Below are 19,545 nucleotides of genomic sequence, written 5' to 3'. Positions count from 1 at the left end.
CTTTCTCTTCTTTTGTAAACTGAGTGTTTTAGAATTGAAAGCAGAAGTGATTGTCAATCCACGTCACCGAGTGAGAGTGACAACAGCGAGACCACCCAAAAGGGAACGGGTGACAGACCCCATTCCTCTCTCCTTCGTGACTTACTCCTCTCTCTAGATTTGTGTTTGTGTCCTTGTCACTACTGGTATCGGCGACCCATTCAGGTGGCACCGGTCGTCCTGCTCCATACGTGCCGGTCACAAGGTGGTTTATTTGCCGTGTGCCCGCACAATCTCCATACCATGGCGCAGATACCAGGACATGGGCATTACACAAGGAAAGGAGGGTGGTGACTCCACCGGCAGAATAGCGAGCGCAGCTCTGGGTGCAGAAGGACATCGTAATGCCAGTCCAGGAGCTATCTAATGCCATGATTGAGATGTGGGGGAGATCCGGCCGGACACATCCGCTGCCTCCTCAGGATCCTGCCCAGACGTGGAGCAGCTGTGGGGGCCGCACACCCTGCTGAGTGATAAATGTCACACAAATTGGATTTGCCTGTACTTTTTTTTTTTTTTTTCCTTTTCCCTTTTTTTTTCTTTTTTCCTTTTTTGATTTTCGGATGATCCAGGATCCGGACCTCATTGGTTGATGACTTTGGTTTCCATTGACAACGAAATTTACAATTTAATTTTAGCAAAAATTATTCACCTTGAACTTTTCGTCCATGTAGATCTGACCCGGGAGCCCTGCGTTGTTTTGAGCAGTAGGTTTTCCTTTGATTGTCTGACGTCCTTCACTAAATTCCTGAAGCTGCTGTGGCGGTTATATTATATGCTCATTATGGCGTCATTTATTTCTCCTGCTGATTCGCTCATGCTTTATACCTTTCTCTTCTGCTGGTAGCGGTCATACTATATGCTTAATATGGCGGTGTAATAATTTTCTTATTCTTCCCATTCATTGTTTCTAAGACCTGAAATATCACATACCTGCTGATGGAGGCAGTGGGGGGACAGACTTCCTCGGGTAGCGCCGGTGTCCTCAGACAGGTCTGACCGCTCGGATTATCAGCTTGAGATGGTTTGTGGTATCCTGCGATGGTCTGCGTCATCGTTGGGATGTTTGTGCAGCTTCTTAAAGACTAAATTAAGCCCAAAAAATGGCAAAAATAACACTACCCAGCTTTCCCAGACTCTGGACCGGCAGCTCTGCCCGTATACATCCTCAGAGCTATAGATGGCCTTGGGTGCGGTGACCGTGGGTGGGCCGCCCATGGGTGGGCCGCCCGGGCGAGGTGTTACTGGGCCGGGTGTCGTCTCTGGTTCTGCATGTAATGTGCCCACTGTACAATCACTGGTGATTTCTCTCTCCGCAGGGCCGGTGGGGCGGTAGCCGCAGGGTAGGATGCCGCCTGGAGTTTACTGCCCGGTGGACTTCTGGGCCAAAGAGGAGAAGCAGAGCATTTTGGTGGATTTCCTCCTACCGTCTGGCATTTACCTCAACTTTCCTGTGCCATGCAGTGCCAGCCTCGGAAATATCAAGAAGGTGAGGACTACTACTCCCATCTGCACACATTTTTGCTTTGTAATTGCAAATGAGACAGGCGTGGTGTGTGGGTCACTTGTAGGGAGGGATAAGCGGCTGTAGGATGGATCTGGCCCCACTTATCTCTGGTGTCCAGTCTGTTTGCACCGTGATGGGACTTTTGCATCATTTCAATGTGACACCTATTGTGGTCCTTTTTGTATTCGGATTATTTTGACCCCCTTTTTACTCATTTGCGGCAGTTACTATGGCAACGGGCGCAGCAGGAACCGCTCTTTCACACCCTTGGTTCCCCCTCGTCTTATGTCTTCACCTGCATCAATCAGACAGCCGAGCAGCAGGAGCTGGAGGATGAGCAGCGGCGCCTGTGTGACATCCAGCCCTTCCTGCCAGTCCTGAGGCTCGTGGCCCGGGAGGGCGATCGGGCCGAGAAGTTACTAAATTCCCAAATAAGCCTGCTGATTGGCAAAGGTAGGAGGGCGAGGTGGGATTGTGGACAGGTCGCCGCAATATTTAGGACTCTCCTCTTGTACAGCTGCATGTGTTCACTGTAATCCACCCTCCAGGTCTTCATGAATTCGACTCTCTAAATGATCCAGAAGTCAACGATTTCCGCAGCAAAATGCGCCAGCTCTGTGAGGAAACCGCTCTGCGGCGGCAGCACATGAACTGGGACATCTGGATGGAGTCAAACTTTCCTCTGCAGCTGGAGCATTCCTCCAAAGTGTTCGCGAAGACTCAGAGCAGCAAGACCCTGATGATCAACGTCAAGTTCGAGGGTAGCGAGGTAAGAAGTGTGGGACAAGCTGCCACCGTGAAGGGACCGCCGCGTCTGGCCCTGGCGGGAGCGCCGCGTCTGGCCCTGGCGGGAGCGCCGCGTCTGGCCCGGGCGGGAGCGCCGCGTCTGGCCCGGGCGGGAGCGCCGCGTCTGGCCCGGGCGGGAGCGCCGCGTCTGGCCCGGGCGGGAGCGCCGCGTCTGGCCCGGGCGGGAGCGCCGCGTCTGGCCCTGGCGGGAGCGCCGCGTCTGGCCCTGGCGGGAGCGCCGCGTCTGGCCCTGGCGCGGCCACTATTGTACTAAGGCAATGGGTAAACTATGAAGAAGTGGCCTCTAAATTGCGCTGATCGGTCGGGAGCTCTGGAGTCTGATAAAGCCACAGGCCGGACTGGAAAGGAAAGAATAATTTTTACTACTTTCTGTTGCAATATTGAAGTGCCGTAATATATAGAACAAGCAAAAGATCGGAGGGGCAAGTCCCCTAAGGGCACTAAAAAAATAGTGAAAAGTAGTAAAAACAAATACGCTCGTGCTTCTTTTATTGTTTTTGTTTTTAAGCCACTAAAATAACAAATAAACAATAGAAGTGTAGTATCGTCATAATCACCCGGAAATTGAGAATTATTTTACCGCCCGATGACATCAGTTGTAAAAACAAAACCCACAAAAAACAATGGGAGAAAGTTTTTGCTTTTGCACTGTCTGCATCATTATTGGTTAAATAATGGAAAGGCAGATCTCTACACATATAGGGATGGTGGGCTGTGGGGGGCCGCACTCTGCCCCCTCAATCCCTGCACCATTTCAATGTCTTATTCTGAGACCCCACAGCGCCAGCTCATCGCAGTTGGAGACTGGAAATATTTTATTCTGCTCGTATTTGTGGCAACGTCAATGAACTAAGCGGATCATGACGCTGAGATAGGATGTGCTGTTTGTCAGTGTCCTGGAACATGTTGTCAGGGACCCCTTTAATTGTAGCCATTGTATTTTTCAGGAGAGCTTCACACTACAAGTGTCTCCTCGGGACTTTCCTCTCTCCATTATCCGTATGGCTCTAAGGAAAAAGTCCAACGTGTCGGGTCAGCAGTGCCCGGGGCGCCCGGAGGATTACATCCTGCAGGTCAATGGCATTCTGGACTACATCTATGGAAACTACCCGCTGTGCCAGTTCAAAGTAAGACCATTCGTCTGCCCTACGCGTCACCATCCTGCAGCATTGTATCATGAAAAGTTCTGCAATTTTCTAATAGTCTTCCAAGATCTCTGCTTGTTGTGAGCGATGGGAAACCCCCTATATACAACCAGAGGCAGGAAGTCTCCTTCTGCCCACACAAGACGGCCATGCATCCCTTGATATAAGGCCACAGTCTTGTCACTGAGTTATCGTCCTCCAAATGTAAACGGGAACGTTTCTGTTCACTGATGGCAAGCAGAGGAAAAGTTCATATACAAAGTGTATAAGAAAAGTTATTTCAGTATTTTCTGTGCCCTATTGAGTCGATTCAGTCTTGTTACCGCCACCAATGGTTTCCCGTGTTCCAGCACATCAGTTACTGCCTGCAGTCCTCCTCCACTGCTCACCTCACCCTCGTCCCCATCTCCTCCACATTACCGGACCAGCAGGGAGGCGCGATCATGGGCTCCAAACTACGGCACAAGCCGCCGCCGCTACCAACAAAGAAGGTGGGACATCAGCGACAAGGAGCGAGGGGAATAAATAACAAAAGCGTTCTAATTTTATACCTTCGTCTTACTTCCCAGCCGCATCAGTGCTCACTATGGAAACTGGAGAGGCCGTTCGTGTTCGAGCTCCTGCATGGATATAACGTCAACGCCGACGACGGGTTAAAAGTGAGAAGACAAAAATAATAATGTTTATATCTTGTTTAATGAGTTTATTATTCACAGATCTGCACCTCTGCAAACATGGATATAGGAAATGACAATGAGACCACCATGGTACAATTTACAGAAAGAATCACTCAACACTTACATTACTGATCCTGAGTTCCATCCTGTATTATACTCCAGAGCTGCACTCACTATTCTGCTGGTGCAGTCACTGTGCACATACATTACATTACTGATCCTGAGTTCCATCCTGTATTATACTCCAGAGCTGCACTCACTATTCTGCTGGTGCAGTCACTGTGTACATACATTACTGATCCTGAGTTCCATCCTGTATTATACTCCAGAGCTGCACTCACTATTCTGCTGGTGCAGTCACTGTGCACATACATTATATTACTGATCCTGAGTTCCATCCTGTATTATACTCCAGAGCTGCACTCACTATTCTGCTGGTGCAGTCACTGTGCACATACATTACATTACTGATCCTGAGTTACATCCTGTATTATACCCCAGAGCTGCACTCATTATTCTGCTGGTGCAGTCACTGTATATATACATTACATTACTGATCCTGAGTTACATCCTATATTATACTCCAGAGCTGCACTCACTATTCTGCTGGTGCAGTCACTGTGTACATATAGTACTGATCCTGAGTTACATCCTATATTATACTCCAGAGCTGCACTCACTATTCTGCTGGTGCAGTCACTGTGTACATACATTACTGATCCTGTATTATACTCCGGAGCTGCACTCTTTCCTTTCGCCGTGTCCCGTTATGTGATGGCTCCTCCATGTTCTGAGCTCCTGTGTTTTCTCGCAGCTGCTGGTCCAGTGTGGCCTCTATCACGGCAGTGAGCTCCTGTGTAAGACGGTGGCCAGTAGTGAAGTCAACGCCTCCTCAGATCCTCAATGGTTTCAGCCTCTAGAGTTTGACATCAACATTTGTGATCTTCCCCGCATGACCCGTCTCAGTCTCGCCCTATATGCTGTCGACAAGTCCAAAAAAGCCAAGTCCACTAAAAAGAAGTCTAAGAAAACGGTGAGAGTCGTAGTACTGTGCTTGTTGTTCCGTTCTTGTGTTCCTCATACCTGCAATGCCCACGTGTCGTTGTTGCCCGCAGGACTACCCCATCGCGTGGGTGAACACCATGCTGTTCGACTACAAGGACATGCTGAAATACGGGGACTACTCTCTCTGCATGTGGTCGTCCTTTCCAGGTAATCCCATCACTCATCGCAGTACAGATACCTGATCGCCCATCATCTGTGGATGATGAAGGTGTAGTTTCTAATTGTGTCTGTGTAGCGCTGATGATAGGTTATAAGATGGACTATCTGTGATATCATAGCTACCAACAAAAAATCCAAACAAAAGATAACAGCGAAGTAACCAAAAACCACAAAGTTGAATAAAAACAGAAACATTTTGTTTATAAATCATCATAACAGTCAAGTACATATAATATAGAGGTAATGCAGATAGCAAGGAGGAACAACCAAAATGGAGGGGCAGACCGTAACGCTAGACAGTGTAAAGACACCTATTGTGGATCTATATAATAAAGTACCCACTATGTATATACAACTGGATGAATGTGGAGAAAGTGGTGGTGCATATAAAATAAGGTGAGAAAGCCGTGGCGAAACGCGCGTCGGGGTTGCGTGGGGCGCTACATTTTACTTAGATATTGGTTAGTGGCAATTTGTACCCTTGTGACATGGCAGAGATACAATTGATAGGCATTTACAGATAGAATTTACTAAGACACCTGATCTCTTTTGGCTCATTTTCCATGCACCAGCACTTTCTCCACGTTCGTCCAGTTATATATATATATATATATATATATATATATATATATATATATATTATATTATATTATATTATATTATATTATATTATATTATATTATATTATATATATAGTGGGTACTTTATTATATAGATCCACACTGGGTGTCTTTTTACCTTATCTAGTGTTAGTCTGCCCCTCCGTTTTGGTTGTTCCTCCTTGCTATCTGCATGACCTCTATAATATGTTCTTGATTTTTATGATGATGTGGTTGATCTGTTCTTTTCTTTTGTTTGGTGCTATTTGGAGAACTCCACACTTGCACTTTGTTTATTATCGGGGAACCTTACTGCATATGAGTTAGTTCCTGGCCCTAATAGACCAATGATGTGGTGTTTGAATATTGTATTAAAAAAAAAGTCTGGATCTGTTGTCTTCTTAGGTCACTCTTAAAGGGGTTGTCCATTTTGGATGGTCCCGTATTTGTTAGAACTGTTCCCTGGGGATAAGTTGATCTCCGAGTGTTTTGTCTACAGTGTTTCCCCTACAATCAGCCTTGCTGTAAGGAGGAATTGCGTTGTGTATATCTTCTGCTTCTCCTCCGCAGGAGAAACTGGGAATTAGGCAGTTTTTTTTTTTTTTTTTAACCCCCTTAATGCGTCCGCCATTGCTATAAATTGTAATGACATCACTCCAGATTTCCTACTAATATTTGTGTCCCTATCTCCTCTCTCGGTGTTTTCTGTTTCTACCATAGATGAAAAGGGAGAACTGCTAAACCCAATGGGAACTGTTCAGTGTAACCCGAATACAGAAAGTGCTGCTACCCTAAAGATCAGCTTTATCAATATGTCCGATTATCCCATGTATTACCCCTCTATTGAGAAAGTAAGTGGCGCAGTCAATGAGATTCTGAGATTTTCTTGCCCGTTATCCATCCTAACACTTCTGTCTATTCCATTTTGCCTTTAGATACTTGAGCTGGGCAGACTAGGAGAAGTGTGTAACGCCACAGCCGATGAGGTAATGGGCATGTGTGCCACGGACCCTCACTGGAGGGTGCTGGGTGTGGGATAAGTAGTCTCAGTAACCAGCACTATTCTAGGGCAGGTGAAAGCTGTAATGCTCCTTCAAATGGTAACACAATACCCCCTGTATTTTCATAGTGCGTTATACATAAAATATTAAACTGTGAAAATTCACTGTATAAAACTAATTACCTTATGCATTTTATTGTATTACGCACCCATATAGTAAAATTACATTTTCATTGTTTGCAGCAACCACTAGGGGGAGCACAATTGCTTTGTATTTATTTCTGTTGTAAATCTGTATGTAGTGAGCTCCCCCTAGTGGTGGTTGTATAAATCTATATGTAGTGAGCTCTCCCTAGTGGTGGCTGTATACATCTGTATGTAGTGAGCTCTCCCTAGTGGTGGCTGTATACATATGTATGTAGTGAGCGCCCTCTAGTGGTGGCTGTATAAATCTGTATGTAGTGAGCTCCCCCTAGTGGTGGCTGTATACATCTGTATGTAGTGAGCTCCCCCTAGTGGTGGCTGTATAAATCTATATGTAGTGAGCTCTCCCTAGTGGTGGCTGTATACATCTGTATGTAGTGAGCTCTCCCTAGTGGTGGCTGTATACATCTGTATGTAGTGAGCTCCCCCTAGTGGTGGCTGTATACATCTGTATGTAGTGAGCTCCCCCTAGTGGTGGCTGTATAAATCTATATGTAGTGAGCTCTCCCTAGTGGTGGCTGTATACATCTGTATGTAGTGAGCTCTCCCTAGTGGTGGCTGTATACATCTGTAAGTAGTGAGCTCTCCCTAGTGGTGGCTGTATAAATCTGTATGTAGTGAGCTCTCCCTAGTGGTGGCTGCATACATCTGTATGTAGTGAGCTCCCCGTAGTGGTGGCTGTATACATCTGTATGTAGTGAGCTCCCTCTAGTGGTGACTGTATAAATCTATATGTAGTGAGCTCTCCCTAGTGGTGGCTGTATAAATGTGTATGTAGTGATCTCCCTCTATTGGTGGCTGTATACATCTGTATGTAGTGAGCTCTCCCTAGTGGTGGCTGTATACATCTGTATGTAGTGAGCTCCCCCTAGTGGTGGCTGTATACATCTGTATGTAGTGAGCTCCCCCTAGTGGTGGCTGTATAAATCTATATGTAGTGAGCTCTCCCTAGTGGTGGCTGTATACATCTGTATGTAGTGAGCTCTCCCTAGTGGTGGCTGTATACATCTGTATGTAGTGAGCTCTCCCTAGTGGTGACTGTATACATCTGTATGTAGTGAGCTCCCCCTAGTGATGGCTGTATACATCTATATGTAGTGAGCTCCCTCTAGTGGTGGCTGTATACATCTGTATGTAGTGAGCTCCCTCTAGTGGTGGCTGTATACATCTGTATGTAGAGAGCTCCCTATAGTGATGGCTGTATACATCTGTCATGTAGTGAGCTCCCTCTAGTGGTGGCTATATAAATCTGTATGTAGTGAGCTCCCTCTAGTGGTGGCTGTACACATCTGTATGTAGTGAGCGCCCTCTAGTGGTGGCTGTATACATCTGTATGTAGTGAGCGCCCTCTAGTGGTGGCTACTGGCAGCCGCATTATCGATAATTAGCACCAGGATTATATTTGGGAGCTTGGCCTTGTATCAGTGCAGCAGAGCTATATCCACTATATGGATCTAGCCATTAATCTCCCCTTTTTTGGCGTTTGTACTTGGGATAAATCTACATGGGGGAGGGGGACTTTCAACTTTGTCTGATCTCAAAACAGGGAAATTTGGTAAAAACTGAGCAGTGAAAGCGATAACTACAAGACTCGCACATTGTAGCAATCTGCACTCGCTCCTGCATTACTTTGTTACCCCTAGGGGTCTCTAGTTTGGGTCTTGTGCTGTGTTCTCCAATGTTATTGCTGAGTGCCGGCAGAGCCCATTATAGCGGCTGCAGCCCCCGAGTGCTTGCACCGTGTGTTGTGGTTTTGTGTCCCTGCAGTCCATGTGACCGGACCCCCACATGGGCGCCGTCTCCGCGCACAAGATCTGGGACGCTGTTAAGAGCTGACAAACAGCAGGTGTCTCGTCTCGTCCTTTACAGCGTCAGCAGCTCCTGGAGATAGTGGACCGGAAAGGCCAAGCCGAGCTGTACGAGCACGAAAAGGAGCTGGTGTGGAAACTGCGTCATGAGATTAAAGAGCGCCACCCGGAGGCCCTCCCCAAACTGCTGCTCACCACCAAGTGGAGCAAACACGAGGACGTGGCGCAGGTGCACACAGCATGATCTGGTCATGTAACGTGCCCCTTTATAATCTATAGGATCGATCCTGTGTAATAATGTCTCCCCGCCTCTCTACTAGATGGTGTATCTGCTGCAGACGTGGTCGGAGCTGCCCGTCCTCACCGCCCTGGAGTTATTAGATTTCAACTTCCCTGATAGACACGTAGGATCGTTCACTATGAGCTGCCTGAAAAAGCTAACGTGAGTACAGACCCTGAGGGGTGCGATGGACCCTACGGGGTACCGACGGGGTCTGTGCACTGGGAACGGAGTGGTCAGACATCATCTCTGTGGCAGTCTCACAACTCCCTTCCTCATTAGTGTTGCTGGTAAGAGCAGCCCCCCGGTTCCTCTGTGTGCGAGGGTCCTAGGACGCTTTGTAGAGTGTCTTTGATTTTGGAAATAATCCAGGACAGGATGAGGTGTACCTGCCCCCTGCAATAGTAACTCTGCCATCTCCCTTCTTCTGCGCAGGAACGAGGAGCTTTGTCAGTATCTCCTCCAACTGGTGCAAGTCCTGAAATATGAATCTTACCTGGACTGTGAGCTGACGACGTTCCTCCTGGAGAGGGCGCTGATCAACCGCAAGATTGGACACTTCTTATTCTGGCACCTTAGGTAAGTGACTGTAGGCACAATGACTGCGGACCCCCGGGGTTATCCCGCTGACAGTGAACCATCCGTATTTTTTGTAGATCAGAGATGCACGTCCCGGCAGTGGCCTTGAGGTTTGGCCTCATCCTTGAAGCTTATTGCAGGGGCAGCAACTATCACATGAAGGTCCTGATGAAGCAGGTACTGTCTGGCTTTGTATCTAGATTTTGCAAAGATCAACATCAAAACCAAAGTGCAGAGACCCAGTGATCTGCATTTATATTACCCCAAAAGCGACGGGTGCAGAGAATAATCCCCCTCAGGAGTTGTAATGTCTGGGAAACCTGGAGATATCCCTCCAGACACCAAGATGGCAGCCATCACCCCCGTGCCGTAGCTGTCGTGTAGCCATTGAGCGTCAGTCGTATCTAAGATTCAGTTAGACGTTTGCTCTCTGTAGTTGGGGTTTGTTCACACTTTATTTATTTTGCGTTTATTCAGTTTTTGGAGCAGATGATGTGCCACAATCCACACCAAGGACTGATTGCCACAAGCTTCCCATCCATTTGAATGAGACAATATGCCTATAGCGCACTTTTTTTTTTTCTGTACATTTAAGGCTATTTTCACACTAGCGTTTTCTGCAATCCGTCACAATGCGTCGTTTTGCAGAAAAAACGCATCCTGCAAAAGTGCTTGCAGGATACGTTTTTTCCCCATAGACTTGTATTGACGACACATTTGCGACGTTGTGCTTTTGCGGACCGTCGGGAGCAAAAAACGCTACATGTAACGTTTTTTGCTCCTGACGGACCGCTTTTTCCGACCGCGCATGCGCGGCCGGAACTCCGCCCCCACCTCCCCGCACCTTACAATGGGGCAGCGGATGCGCCGGAGAAATGCATCCGCTGCCTCCGTTGTGCAGTACGTTAAACGCTAGCGTCGGAATCTCTCCCCGACGCATTGCGACGGGGAGATTCCGACGCTAGTGTGAAAGTAGCCTAACACGTCTGAAACCATAATGTCAATTCTTTGGTGCATTTTCTGCACATCAATCCATTTTGGCAGTGGAAACCAAACCAAAAACCCACCCTGTTGCTCCACTTTTTTTTGCCTCCGTTTTTGATGAGGGTTTCAATTTTATATGTTTTAAAGCGGCATCAAAAAAAATCACACTAGGAAAAAAATGCAAGAAAGAATGTGTTCTAACATTATATGAAAGTACACCTGCGTTTTAGAAACACTGGTGTAAGATAACCTCTTTGTGAACATGGCCGTCGTCGTATCCAATCTGTGATGCTCGGTCTCCTCTTGCTGCAGGGAGAGGCTCTGTCCAAGCTGAAAGGTCTCAATGATTTTGTGAGGTCCAGCGTCCAGAAGACCAACAAGCCCCAGGCCAAAGAAGCCATGCACATGTGTATGAGGCAGGACACCTACCTGGAGCCGCTGTCCCATCTCTACTCGCCGCTGGACCCAAACCTCATCCTCACAGACGTGTGGTGAGTCCACTGCGGACAGGGTGTGTAGGGGGCGGCCATGGGTGGAGGGGACACCCCTGACCCCCGTCTCCCTCTCTTTACCAGTGTGGAGCTCTGCACTTTTATGGAATCCAAGATGAAGCCTCTCTGGATTGTGTACAACAACGACATGCGGGGCGGGAGCCGGGTTGGCATCATCTTTAAGAACGGAGATGGTAAGATCTGGTGTCACGAGTGAAGATGTTCTACAGAGGATTTATTGTGGGTAGAAACTTCTCAAGAACAAATGTTGATTTCTGCAGATCTGCGGCAGGACATGCTGACCCTGCAGATGATCAAACTGATGGATGTCCTGTGGAAGAAGGAAGGACTGGACCTGCGGTGAGTACAAGGAGCCGTAGTGGTCAGCGGAGGCCATGGACAACCTAGTAATGGCGGTCTTAGTGGGGAGCCACCATCATGTCTGACAGTCACGTGTCACAATGTATCACTATAACCAATCATTAGGCTGTGACGTGTTGTGTTGCAATGTGACATCACATGTAATGGTGACAAATGGTGTCGCATTGTGACCTGTGTCTGAGTTGCAAATGTGTTGGCTTTCCCCATGTCAATTTTTCTATTTTTTTTTAAATAAGTGCAGTTGCATTAATGTTAATGGTCTCCTTCCTAAATGCAATGCTGCACCGCTGTCTGACTGTGGTTATACATGTAGCCCCCCACGCCTACCCCTACAATGAGCTGTATACCGATTACTGTGATTGACTCATATATGGAGCTATGTTATCGCTTGGGAGATGAACACAGCGCCACCTTGTGGACAGTATTAGAGATTACAGCCCTGCAAACCATTACTAATCCTTCATGGCTCTGCACAGGGTCACCCCTTACGGCTGCCTATCGACAGGAGACAAGACTGGTCTTATTGAAGTGGTCATGCAGTCGGACACCATTGCCAACATTCAGCGGAATAAAAGTAACATGGCAGCCACTGCGGCTTTCAATAAGGACGCCCTGCTAAACTGGCTAAAGAGCAAGAATCCTGGGTGAGTGTCACCAGCCACATTGTGCTAATGACCTAGCAGCGACCATCCCTGACCGCTCATTCCCTGCTCTCTCGTCTGATAGTGACGCTCTGGACCGAGCCATTGAGGAGTTCACTCTGTCCTGTGCTGGCTACTGTGTAGCAACGTATGTTCTGGGCATTGGGGACCGTCACAGCGACAACATCATGATACGAGAAACCGGGCAGGTAATGACGATCCGCCCCGCTCCCGTCCAGCGATGCTCTGCACCGATTACTGAGCGACAGCTTGCCATTAATTCATTTTTGTGTTTTTATATTCCAGCTATTCCACATCGACTTTGGTCATTTCCTTGGTAACTTTAAAACCAAATTTGGCTTTAACCGTGAACGCGTTCCCTTTATCCTGACGTACGATTTTGTGCACGTTATCCAACAAGGGAAAACCAACAACAGTGAAAAGTTTGAGAGGTGAGAATATCCGATGTCGTGGTGGCGGCGTATACACGTCTGCTGCTCCGGGATTCGTCAGCAAGTAGACGCTCAGCAGCTCTGCTACATCCAGCGACAGCTTATAACTCTCCCATCTGGTCATGCAGGTTCCGGGATTACTGTGAAAAAGCGTACACCATCCTCCGATGCCATGGCGCACTCTTCCTGAACTTGTTTGCACTGATGAAAGCGGCCGGCTTACCTGAACTTACCTGCTCTAAGGACATCCAGTATCTTAAGGTATATATACGAAAAGCCGTGGGCACAATGAAAAAAAAAAAACGATAACCTCCATTCTTAACACTGCAGGCTACCTGAAATGTTCCTTTTTATTACATTATCTCAGCCGCCTTTCTTATTCCTCGACAGGACTCTTTAGCGCTTGGGAAGAACGACGACGATGCACTGAAGCAGTTTCGGGTGAAGTTTAACGAGGCGCTGCGAGAAAGCTGGAAGACCAAAGTGAACTGGTTCGCTCACACTGTGTCCAAAGACAACAGACAGTGATGGAAAGGGACATGATTTCTTGGGTTTTGATACAATATTTGGATCCTAAAGGCACAAGAGAGCACTCCTCCATAGCAGACTACGCAGTCTCGTCATACGTTCTTCTCTGAATCTACAAACTTTTGGGATTTATTCTGTAATGTTCCTTATCGGACGTCATCGGGTTCTTGGCGTCGGCTGTGCCAATGCTGAATTCTCCAGGGAAGATTGCACCCTCCGCAGGACCGAGCTGCCTTGGCATGTTAGTCCATCTCTACAGCACACGGCTTCCTCCAGCATGAGGCTCCTGTAAGATTCTCATAGTCTTGTGTCGGTCGGTGACTAACGACGGCTCCTTACATCTCCTGGCCGCACACATCCCGGAGCTTTGAGAACTGGTTTGTATAAGTCTCCTCATTCCAAGCTGGTTGCACTGAGATTGCGCTAAAGCAGAGATCTGCAACCTGCGGCTCTACAGCTCTGTCTGCGCAAATCGTGCTGGGAGTTGTGGTGAAACAGCTGGAGAGCTACATGTCCAGAGCGCTGGTCTACGGAGACTTCCGGCCCATACGCGGCAGATCTTGCACTGATGTCATGTTGTCATATAGACTACCTGTAGTTCTCAGCTTTATAAATGGCCCCTGACCAGAAGCAGCTCGTATTGAAGCATTGGTTGCAATAAACACCTTCCCGTGTAATTATGTTAATAAATGTGGACATTGTACGTGTTTGGAAAGACTGGCATCCTGCGCGGTAAGGCTCGGTTGTCTTTTTTACTTTATGGAGGTGACTAATGTCGCCCAAATGCAGATTCTGTTTGCAAAATTTGCGGCCTTTAAAAAAAAACCTTTTGCAGAGTGAAATCTGCACAAATGTCTTGATTTTTGCTCTTTTGTACTGTAAACTGGGACAGATGTGGAGCACAAATCTGCAGCACGTGGCCCAATACCGGAGCCATCACTGCAGATTTCTACGCCATTTTCACACATATCCATAGAGGTATTTATGGCTAAATTTCTGCTGACTGATATCCAACATGGAAAGTCCCTGTGGTAACAAAACCCAGAAGCTGCCGGTTCCCACATTGCACAATTTAAGCAGTAAAATCTGCATTTTATGTTCCCGGTGTCGTGAGGGTTTTTTATTCCCACATACATAATTGGCCGTTACTTGAGATACTTGCAAACAAAACAACGAGAGTCCGGATTTAGAACCAGAAATTTATTGTAGCTTATAGACTGTTCAAACTGACCTATCACCAATATACAAATCTGAAAAGTTATATTCATGGCGCCTACATACGGCATCGGCACGCTGAGGACGCTGTAGCGGTTGCGTTACAGGTCGCGGTTGTTTGTTTTTTGTGTTTATTTTTTTTCTTTTTAAAGTCTAAATACAGCAGCTACGGTGATATTAAATGTATGGACAGAGCTACACGACATAAACACAAGACGAAGGGTCCCCGGGTTACTCCAGAGCTTGCAGTTATGTTTGTCACGTTATCACAGAAGTCATTAAACAATCCCCCATATCTTACGTAAAAATCTAAGAATTTACATTTATGGTAAACAAGAGAAAAAAAAAAGCCTAAACCGGCTCGGTGGTCTGCAGCCGTCTGTCCTGCGGGATGAGACCCCAGACCCTGCTGAGCACCTGTAGTGTAAATCTGAGGGAGCTCTAACTTCCCACCATCCATGGCACGTTCTCTAACCCTACGTATCTCGGACCTAATAACAGCCTACATGTAACAATCCAATAAGAGACTTTTTCCACTTACCTGGCACAAAAGACACCTTACTGAATCCAATCCCGGGGAACAGAACCAGTTGTTGCTGCCCCCAACCCTCCATTTGCACTTAATCCATCGTCAGAGGGGGCACAAACTTAAAGTGAAAGTAATGAAGCAAAATCCGCCATCGTGCACAGACTCTGCCGGTGTGAAAGACCTGGGTGTTCCCACTTTATACCTTGCTGCAAGGAATTTTAGGTCCCAGTGTCCCTCCACCAAAAAGCTTAAATGTCCCCAATTTCTTGAAAGGGGATGCCTCATTTATAAGTCACTTTAAATGTAGTGTCCCCTTAAAGTAAACCAGCATTAATCTAAGACGTACCATACACAATCATTGCTGGAGGCTGGGGAACTACAAAGCCCAGGAGCTGAGCTCGTTGATAGGAGAAGTTCATCTCCCTCCTAACCTGTGGATCCAGCCTCCGAGCCCCATCCGGGTCATACATAATAGTGATTCCTTATAAACCATCTTGCCCACTTCTCACATAAAAATGTACAATGTTTTCCTCTAGACACTAACAATATCCCTGTGTCCCGCTAACATCCTGGGGGTCTCGCTAATGATAGAAGAATAAATCTCCGCCATTGGGAAGTTATTTAAAACATGGGGGAGAAGCGCTGAGATCTGGTGTGCTCCGAGAGCAGCAGACTGGCACCATATTTATGACTGGTTACAGCCCTGTGCTTCTTCGATTTTGGGAGGTGAAAGAGACCGAGCCAGAAAGACAAAGCACTCGGGAGGGAGAGTTACTCGAGCGGACCTCCACCATTCGGCTGCAGACCTCCGCCAGCCACAAAAAGAAAAAAAAGTTCACCTCACTGAGGTTGCGCAAGATTGGCACAGGTGCCACCCTGCATTCCAGAAATCCAAACCCCTTTACACTAGCAACATGGACATAATTACATAGATTCCAACATATTTACAGAGAAAATATTAAAAAGTTAGTCTCGGGTTCGCCCCCTTTTACTGCCTGCTGGAGCCATTTGCGTCACCACCCAGATGCAAAAGCCGCCGGCTCCTCAGTCAGGAAAAGGGATCCCAGTGCCGCTACGTGACATGCAGTAAACTCAGGATGGGAAAAAAACCGAGAAAATCACCAGTCCCTGTGTCTCACAACAGAAATCGGGGATGGAGGATGAAGTCCAGTGACGCCTTGGTCCCTCCAGTCAGTGAGTGACGGAGGGTGCAGGGTGGACAGACACTGACCGTGAGCCCGGCCACTGGAGGAGGGCAGGAGAGGGCACGGGCGATCTGCTTGTGCCATGGCCCGCTTGGGTTCAGTGCCTGGAATGACTTTTTACACCGTGTGCCTGCAGGATGATGAGTGTGAGCGGTGGTGACGGGTGGTGATGGCGGCTCAGATCAATAGGTCAGAGTGGAGTCGTCCCACTCCAGCTGTTGCTGCCGGTTGACGTTCTGCTGGTCCTCCTCCTGCTCGCCCTCCTCTTCCTCACTGCTCTCAGATTCAGCACTGGTTATGTCGTCATCCTCCCCATCTTCGCTGTCCTCCTCTTCCTCCTCCTCTTCTTCCTCCTCGCTGCTGTGCTGGTCCTCATAGGTCTGGATCAGGAACAATAAAATGCAAAATTCAGTCCATATATAATCCGCGTGCGTGCAGGCTACACACACACACACACACACACCAACACACACCAACGGGAAGAGCAAATGAGATGTACTGCACTGTGCGGGAAGAAGCTGTATACTAATAACTGGCATCCTACTGCACTGGCATCCTCCATTCTTTCACGGCAGCGCACAACTACCCAACTGCTCTTCCTTTGTGTGTCTTTATCTTCCCGGGGGTCTGCAGCAGCCTATAACGCCATCAGTGGTTGTGTGCCCACATCCCAACCAGGCGGGCACAACCTGTGCATGTCTGTAAATATTGCTACCCAAACCCGGTTCTGCGCATCACATTCTTCCAGTGTTTTCCTTCTTGTATACACAGACATATATCTATATATAATTGTCTAAGGGTCACTTCCTTCTGTCTGTCCTTATGTCACGGTTATTCGTTCGCTGATTGGTCTCGGCAGCTGCCTGTCATGGCTGCCGCGACGAATCAGCGACGGGCACAGTCCAATTAGTCCCTCCCCATACTCCCCTGCACTCACTGCCCGGCACCCGCTCCGTAATCCCCTCCACTCACCGCTCACACAGGGTTAATGGCAGCAGTAACGGCCCGCGGTGTAACGCGCTCCGTTACCGCTGCTATCAACCCTGTGTGTCCCCAACTATTTACTATTGATGCTGCCTATGCAGCATCAATAGTAAAAATGTCATGTTAAAAATAATAAAAACAATAAACCTGCTATACTCACCCTCCGCCGCCTTTCCCTCTCCTCGCCACGCTCCCGGGACCGCTCCATTGCAAGCGGCACCTTCCGGTCCCAGGGCTGGTGTGCGACATGTGACCGCGATGTCGTCATAGGTCCTGCTCACACCAGCCCTGAGACCAGAAGGTGCCGCTTGCAATGGAGCGGTCCCGGGAGCGTGGCGAGGAGAGGGAAAGGCGGGGGATGGTGAGTATAGCAGGCCTTCCAACGGGCTATAGGTGAGTATATGTTTATTTTTTTAAGTCTCTATACTACGTGGCTCTGCTATATACTACGTGTCTGGGCAATATACTACGTGCACATGCATATTCTAGAATACCCGATGCGTTAGAATCGGGCCACCATCTAGCATACATATAATTATACACCCGTCAGACATGTGCACACTACTGTATATACACAGGCGCATGTTCACAGACATATATACATATAATTATACACCCGTCAGACATGTGCACACTACTGTATATACACAGGCGCATGTTCACAGACATATATACATATAATTATACACCCGTCAGACATGTGCACACTACTGTATATACACAGGCGCATGTTCACACAGACATATATACATATAATTATACACCCGTCAGACATTAGCGCGGTATGTGAGCGAATGTCATAGACTGCGAGAAAGAGAACTATGATGCCATGGACTATAGCCCCCACAATGGATCTGCCCCCCATCCACCTTCCCAACAGCTCCTACCCAACATCCCCACAGTCCCTATCCCTATTTGCCTTTATACACTTGCTTTGGCAAAACTGATGTGTATTTGGTCCTGCCAATAAAGCTTCTTTGAATCTTGACATGTGCACACTACTGTATATACATAGGCGCATGCTCACAGACATATATACATATAATTATACACCCGTCAGACATGTGCACACTACTGTATATACACAGGCGCATGCTCACACAGACATATATACATATAATTATACACCTGTCAGACATGTGCACACTACTGTATATACATAGGCGCATGTTCACAGACATATATACATATAATTATACACCCGTCAGACATGTGCACACTACTGTATATACATAGGTGCATGTTCACACAGACATATAGGATCACACAGAGTCAGTGAATTTAAAAAGTCTTCACAACTCTTAGGGTCTTAGGGTACGTGTCCACGTTCAGGATGGCCGGCGGTACGGACGGAGCGGCAAAATATCTCCGCCCCCTTCTGGGGACGCGATGATGCTGGATGTGTTCATTGCACACATCCGGTATCATCGCACCCCACACATAGGGCCCTAAGTTATACCTTGCGGCGGTGCAGCAAGGTAAACAGACATGCTGCGATCTAAAAAAGACTTGCCGCATGTCCGGAATCGCAGGGCCGCCGGATGCGTGTTAACACGCATAGTGGAGACGGGATTTCATGAAATCCTCCACTATGCTGTAATATCTGGACGCTGCGTCTCTATGCAGCGTCAAACACGCAGCGTTTCCTGAACGTGGAAACATACCCTTAATGTCAGGTTTTTGTCATGTTAAAAAAAATCCTACCAAAAAGCACTTATTCCATCTTAATGTCACCAATAATCTGTACAAATCCATTAAGAAACAAAGGATTTTGAGGGGGGGATATAAAAATAATTCGGTTGCCTTTTCTTATTGGGGATGGGTTTGTGTTCAGAATTGGCCAATCACATTTATCCTCTTGCTACATTACTGCACAGCAGTCATATTTTAGTTACATTGTACAGTGCAACATATTGTCTGTAAACAGCTGAGAACAAAGCAAAGGGATTTCACTATGGGAAGTTATCAGGCTGCATAGAAAGAATCTTTCAAAAATTATTTTTTATCAATTGACAAAATACAAAAGTGAAATGTAAATTCCACCAGAGTAAGGTGATCGCTCTTTACCTTCAAAGCAGCATCAAGTCTTCTAGATACTTGCACAAAGTTTTGGAAGAAACGTGAGTGTGTATATATATATATATATATATATATACACACATACAGATGTCTATTCATGTGTATACGTCACATGCACGTGTATATTTCTATATCTGGATATGCATATGTGGGTATACACAGATGTTCACCCAATCATACACATGTA

General features: G+C 47.2%; 2 protein-coding genes across 5 annotated transcripts in view; one reads left to right on the top strand and one right to left on the bottom strand.

Moving 5' to 3' along the window:
- PIK3CD (phosphatidylinositol-4,5-bisphosphate 3-kinase catalytic subunit delta) overlaps positions 1–14,061 on the top strand; it is a 29,722-nt gene extending 15,661 nt beyond the window's left edge. Inside the window, exons 2-23 of the mRNA XM_069741774.1 lie at positions 1,359–1,528; positions 1,771–1,999; positions 2,095–2,315; positions 3,301–3,480; positions 3,849–3,989; positions 4,068–4,157; positions 4,990–5,208; positions 5,291–5,387; positions 6,719–6,849; positions 6,934–6,984; positions 9,072–9,239; positions 9,331–9,452; positions 9,726–9,869; positions 9,947–10,046; positions 11,166–11,344; positions 11,429–11,538; positions 11,626–11,704; positions 12,202–12,369; positions 12,452–12,575; positions 12,673–12,818; positions 12,947–13,079; positions 13,209–14,061. Of these exons, the coding sequence (XP_069597875.1) occupies positions 1,388–1,528; positions 1,771–1,999; positions 2,095–2,315; positions 3,301–3,480; positions 3,849–3,989; positions 4,068–4,157; positions 4,990–5,208; positions 5,291–5,387; positions 6,719–6,849; positions 6,934–6,984; positions 9,072–9,239; positions 9,331–9,452; positions 9,726–9,869; positions 9,947–10,046; positions 11,166–11,344; positions 11,429–11,538; positions 11,626–11,704; positions 12,202–12,369; positions 12,452–12,575; positions 12,673–12,818; positions 12,947–13,079; positions 13,209–13,346 (3,111 nt within the window). The 5' untranslated portion in view covers positions 1,359–1,387 and the 3' untranslated portion in view covers positions 13,347–14,061. The remainder of the gene's footprint in view (positions 1–1,358; positions 1,529–1,770; positions 2,000–2,094; positions 2,316–3,300; positions 3,481–3,848; positions 3,990–4,067; positions 4,158–4,989; positions 5,209–5,290; positions 5,388–6,718; positions 6,850–6,933; positions 6,985–9,071; positions 9,240–9,330; positions 9,453–9,725; positions 9,870–9,946; positions 10,047–11,165; positions 11,345–11,428; positions 11,539–11,625; positions 11,705–12,201; positions 12,370–12,451; positions 12,576–12,672; positions 12,819–12,946; positions 13,080–13,208) is intronic.
- A 470-nt stretch (positions 14,062–14,531) lies between these two features.
- Positions 14,532–19,545, bottom strand: part of CLSTN1 (calsyntenin 1) — a 79,564-nt gene continuing 74,550 nt past the window's right edge. For all 4 annotated transcript variants that reach the window (XM_069741777.1, XM_069741776.1, XM_069741778.1 and 1 more), the window contains one exon: positions 14,532–16,675. In XM_069741777.1, the coding sequence (XP_069597878.1) occupies positions 16,478–16,675 (198 nt within the window). In that variant the 3' untranslated portion in view covers positions 14,532–16,477. The remainder of the gene's footprint in view (positions 16,676–19,545) is intronic.

The sequence above is a fragment of the Ranitomeya imitator genome, chromosome 10, assembly GCF_032444005.1.
Source record: "Ranitomeya imitator isolate aRanImi1 chromosome 10, aRanImi1.pri, whole genome shotgun sequence".
Taxonomy (NCBI): domain Eukaryota; kingdom Metazoa; phylum Chordata; class Amphibia; order Anura; family Dendrobatidae; genus Ranitomeya; species Ranitomeya imitator.
Note: the sequence above shows the minus strand (reverse complement) of the source record. Positions and strands in the feature narration are given on the sequence as shown.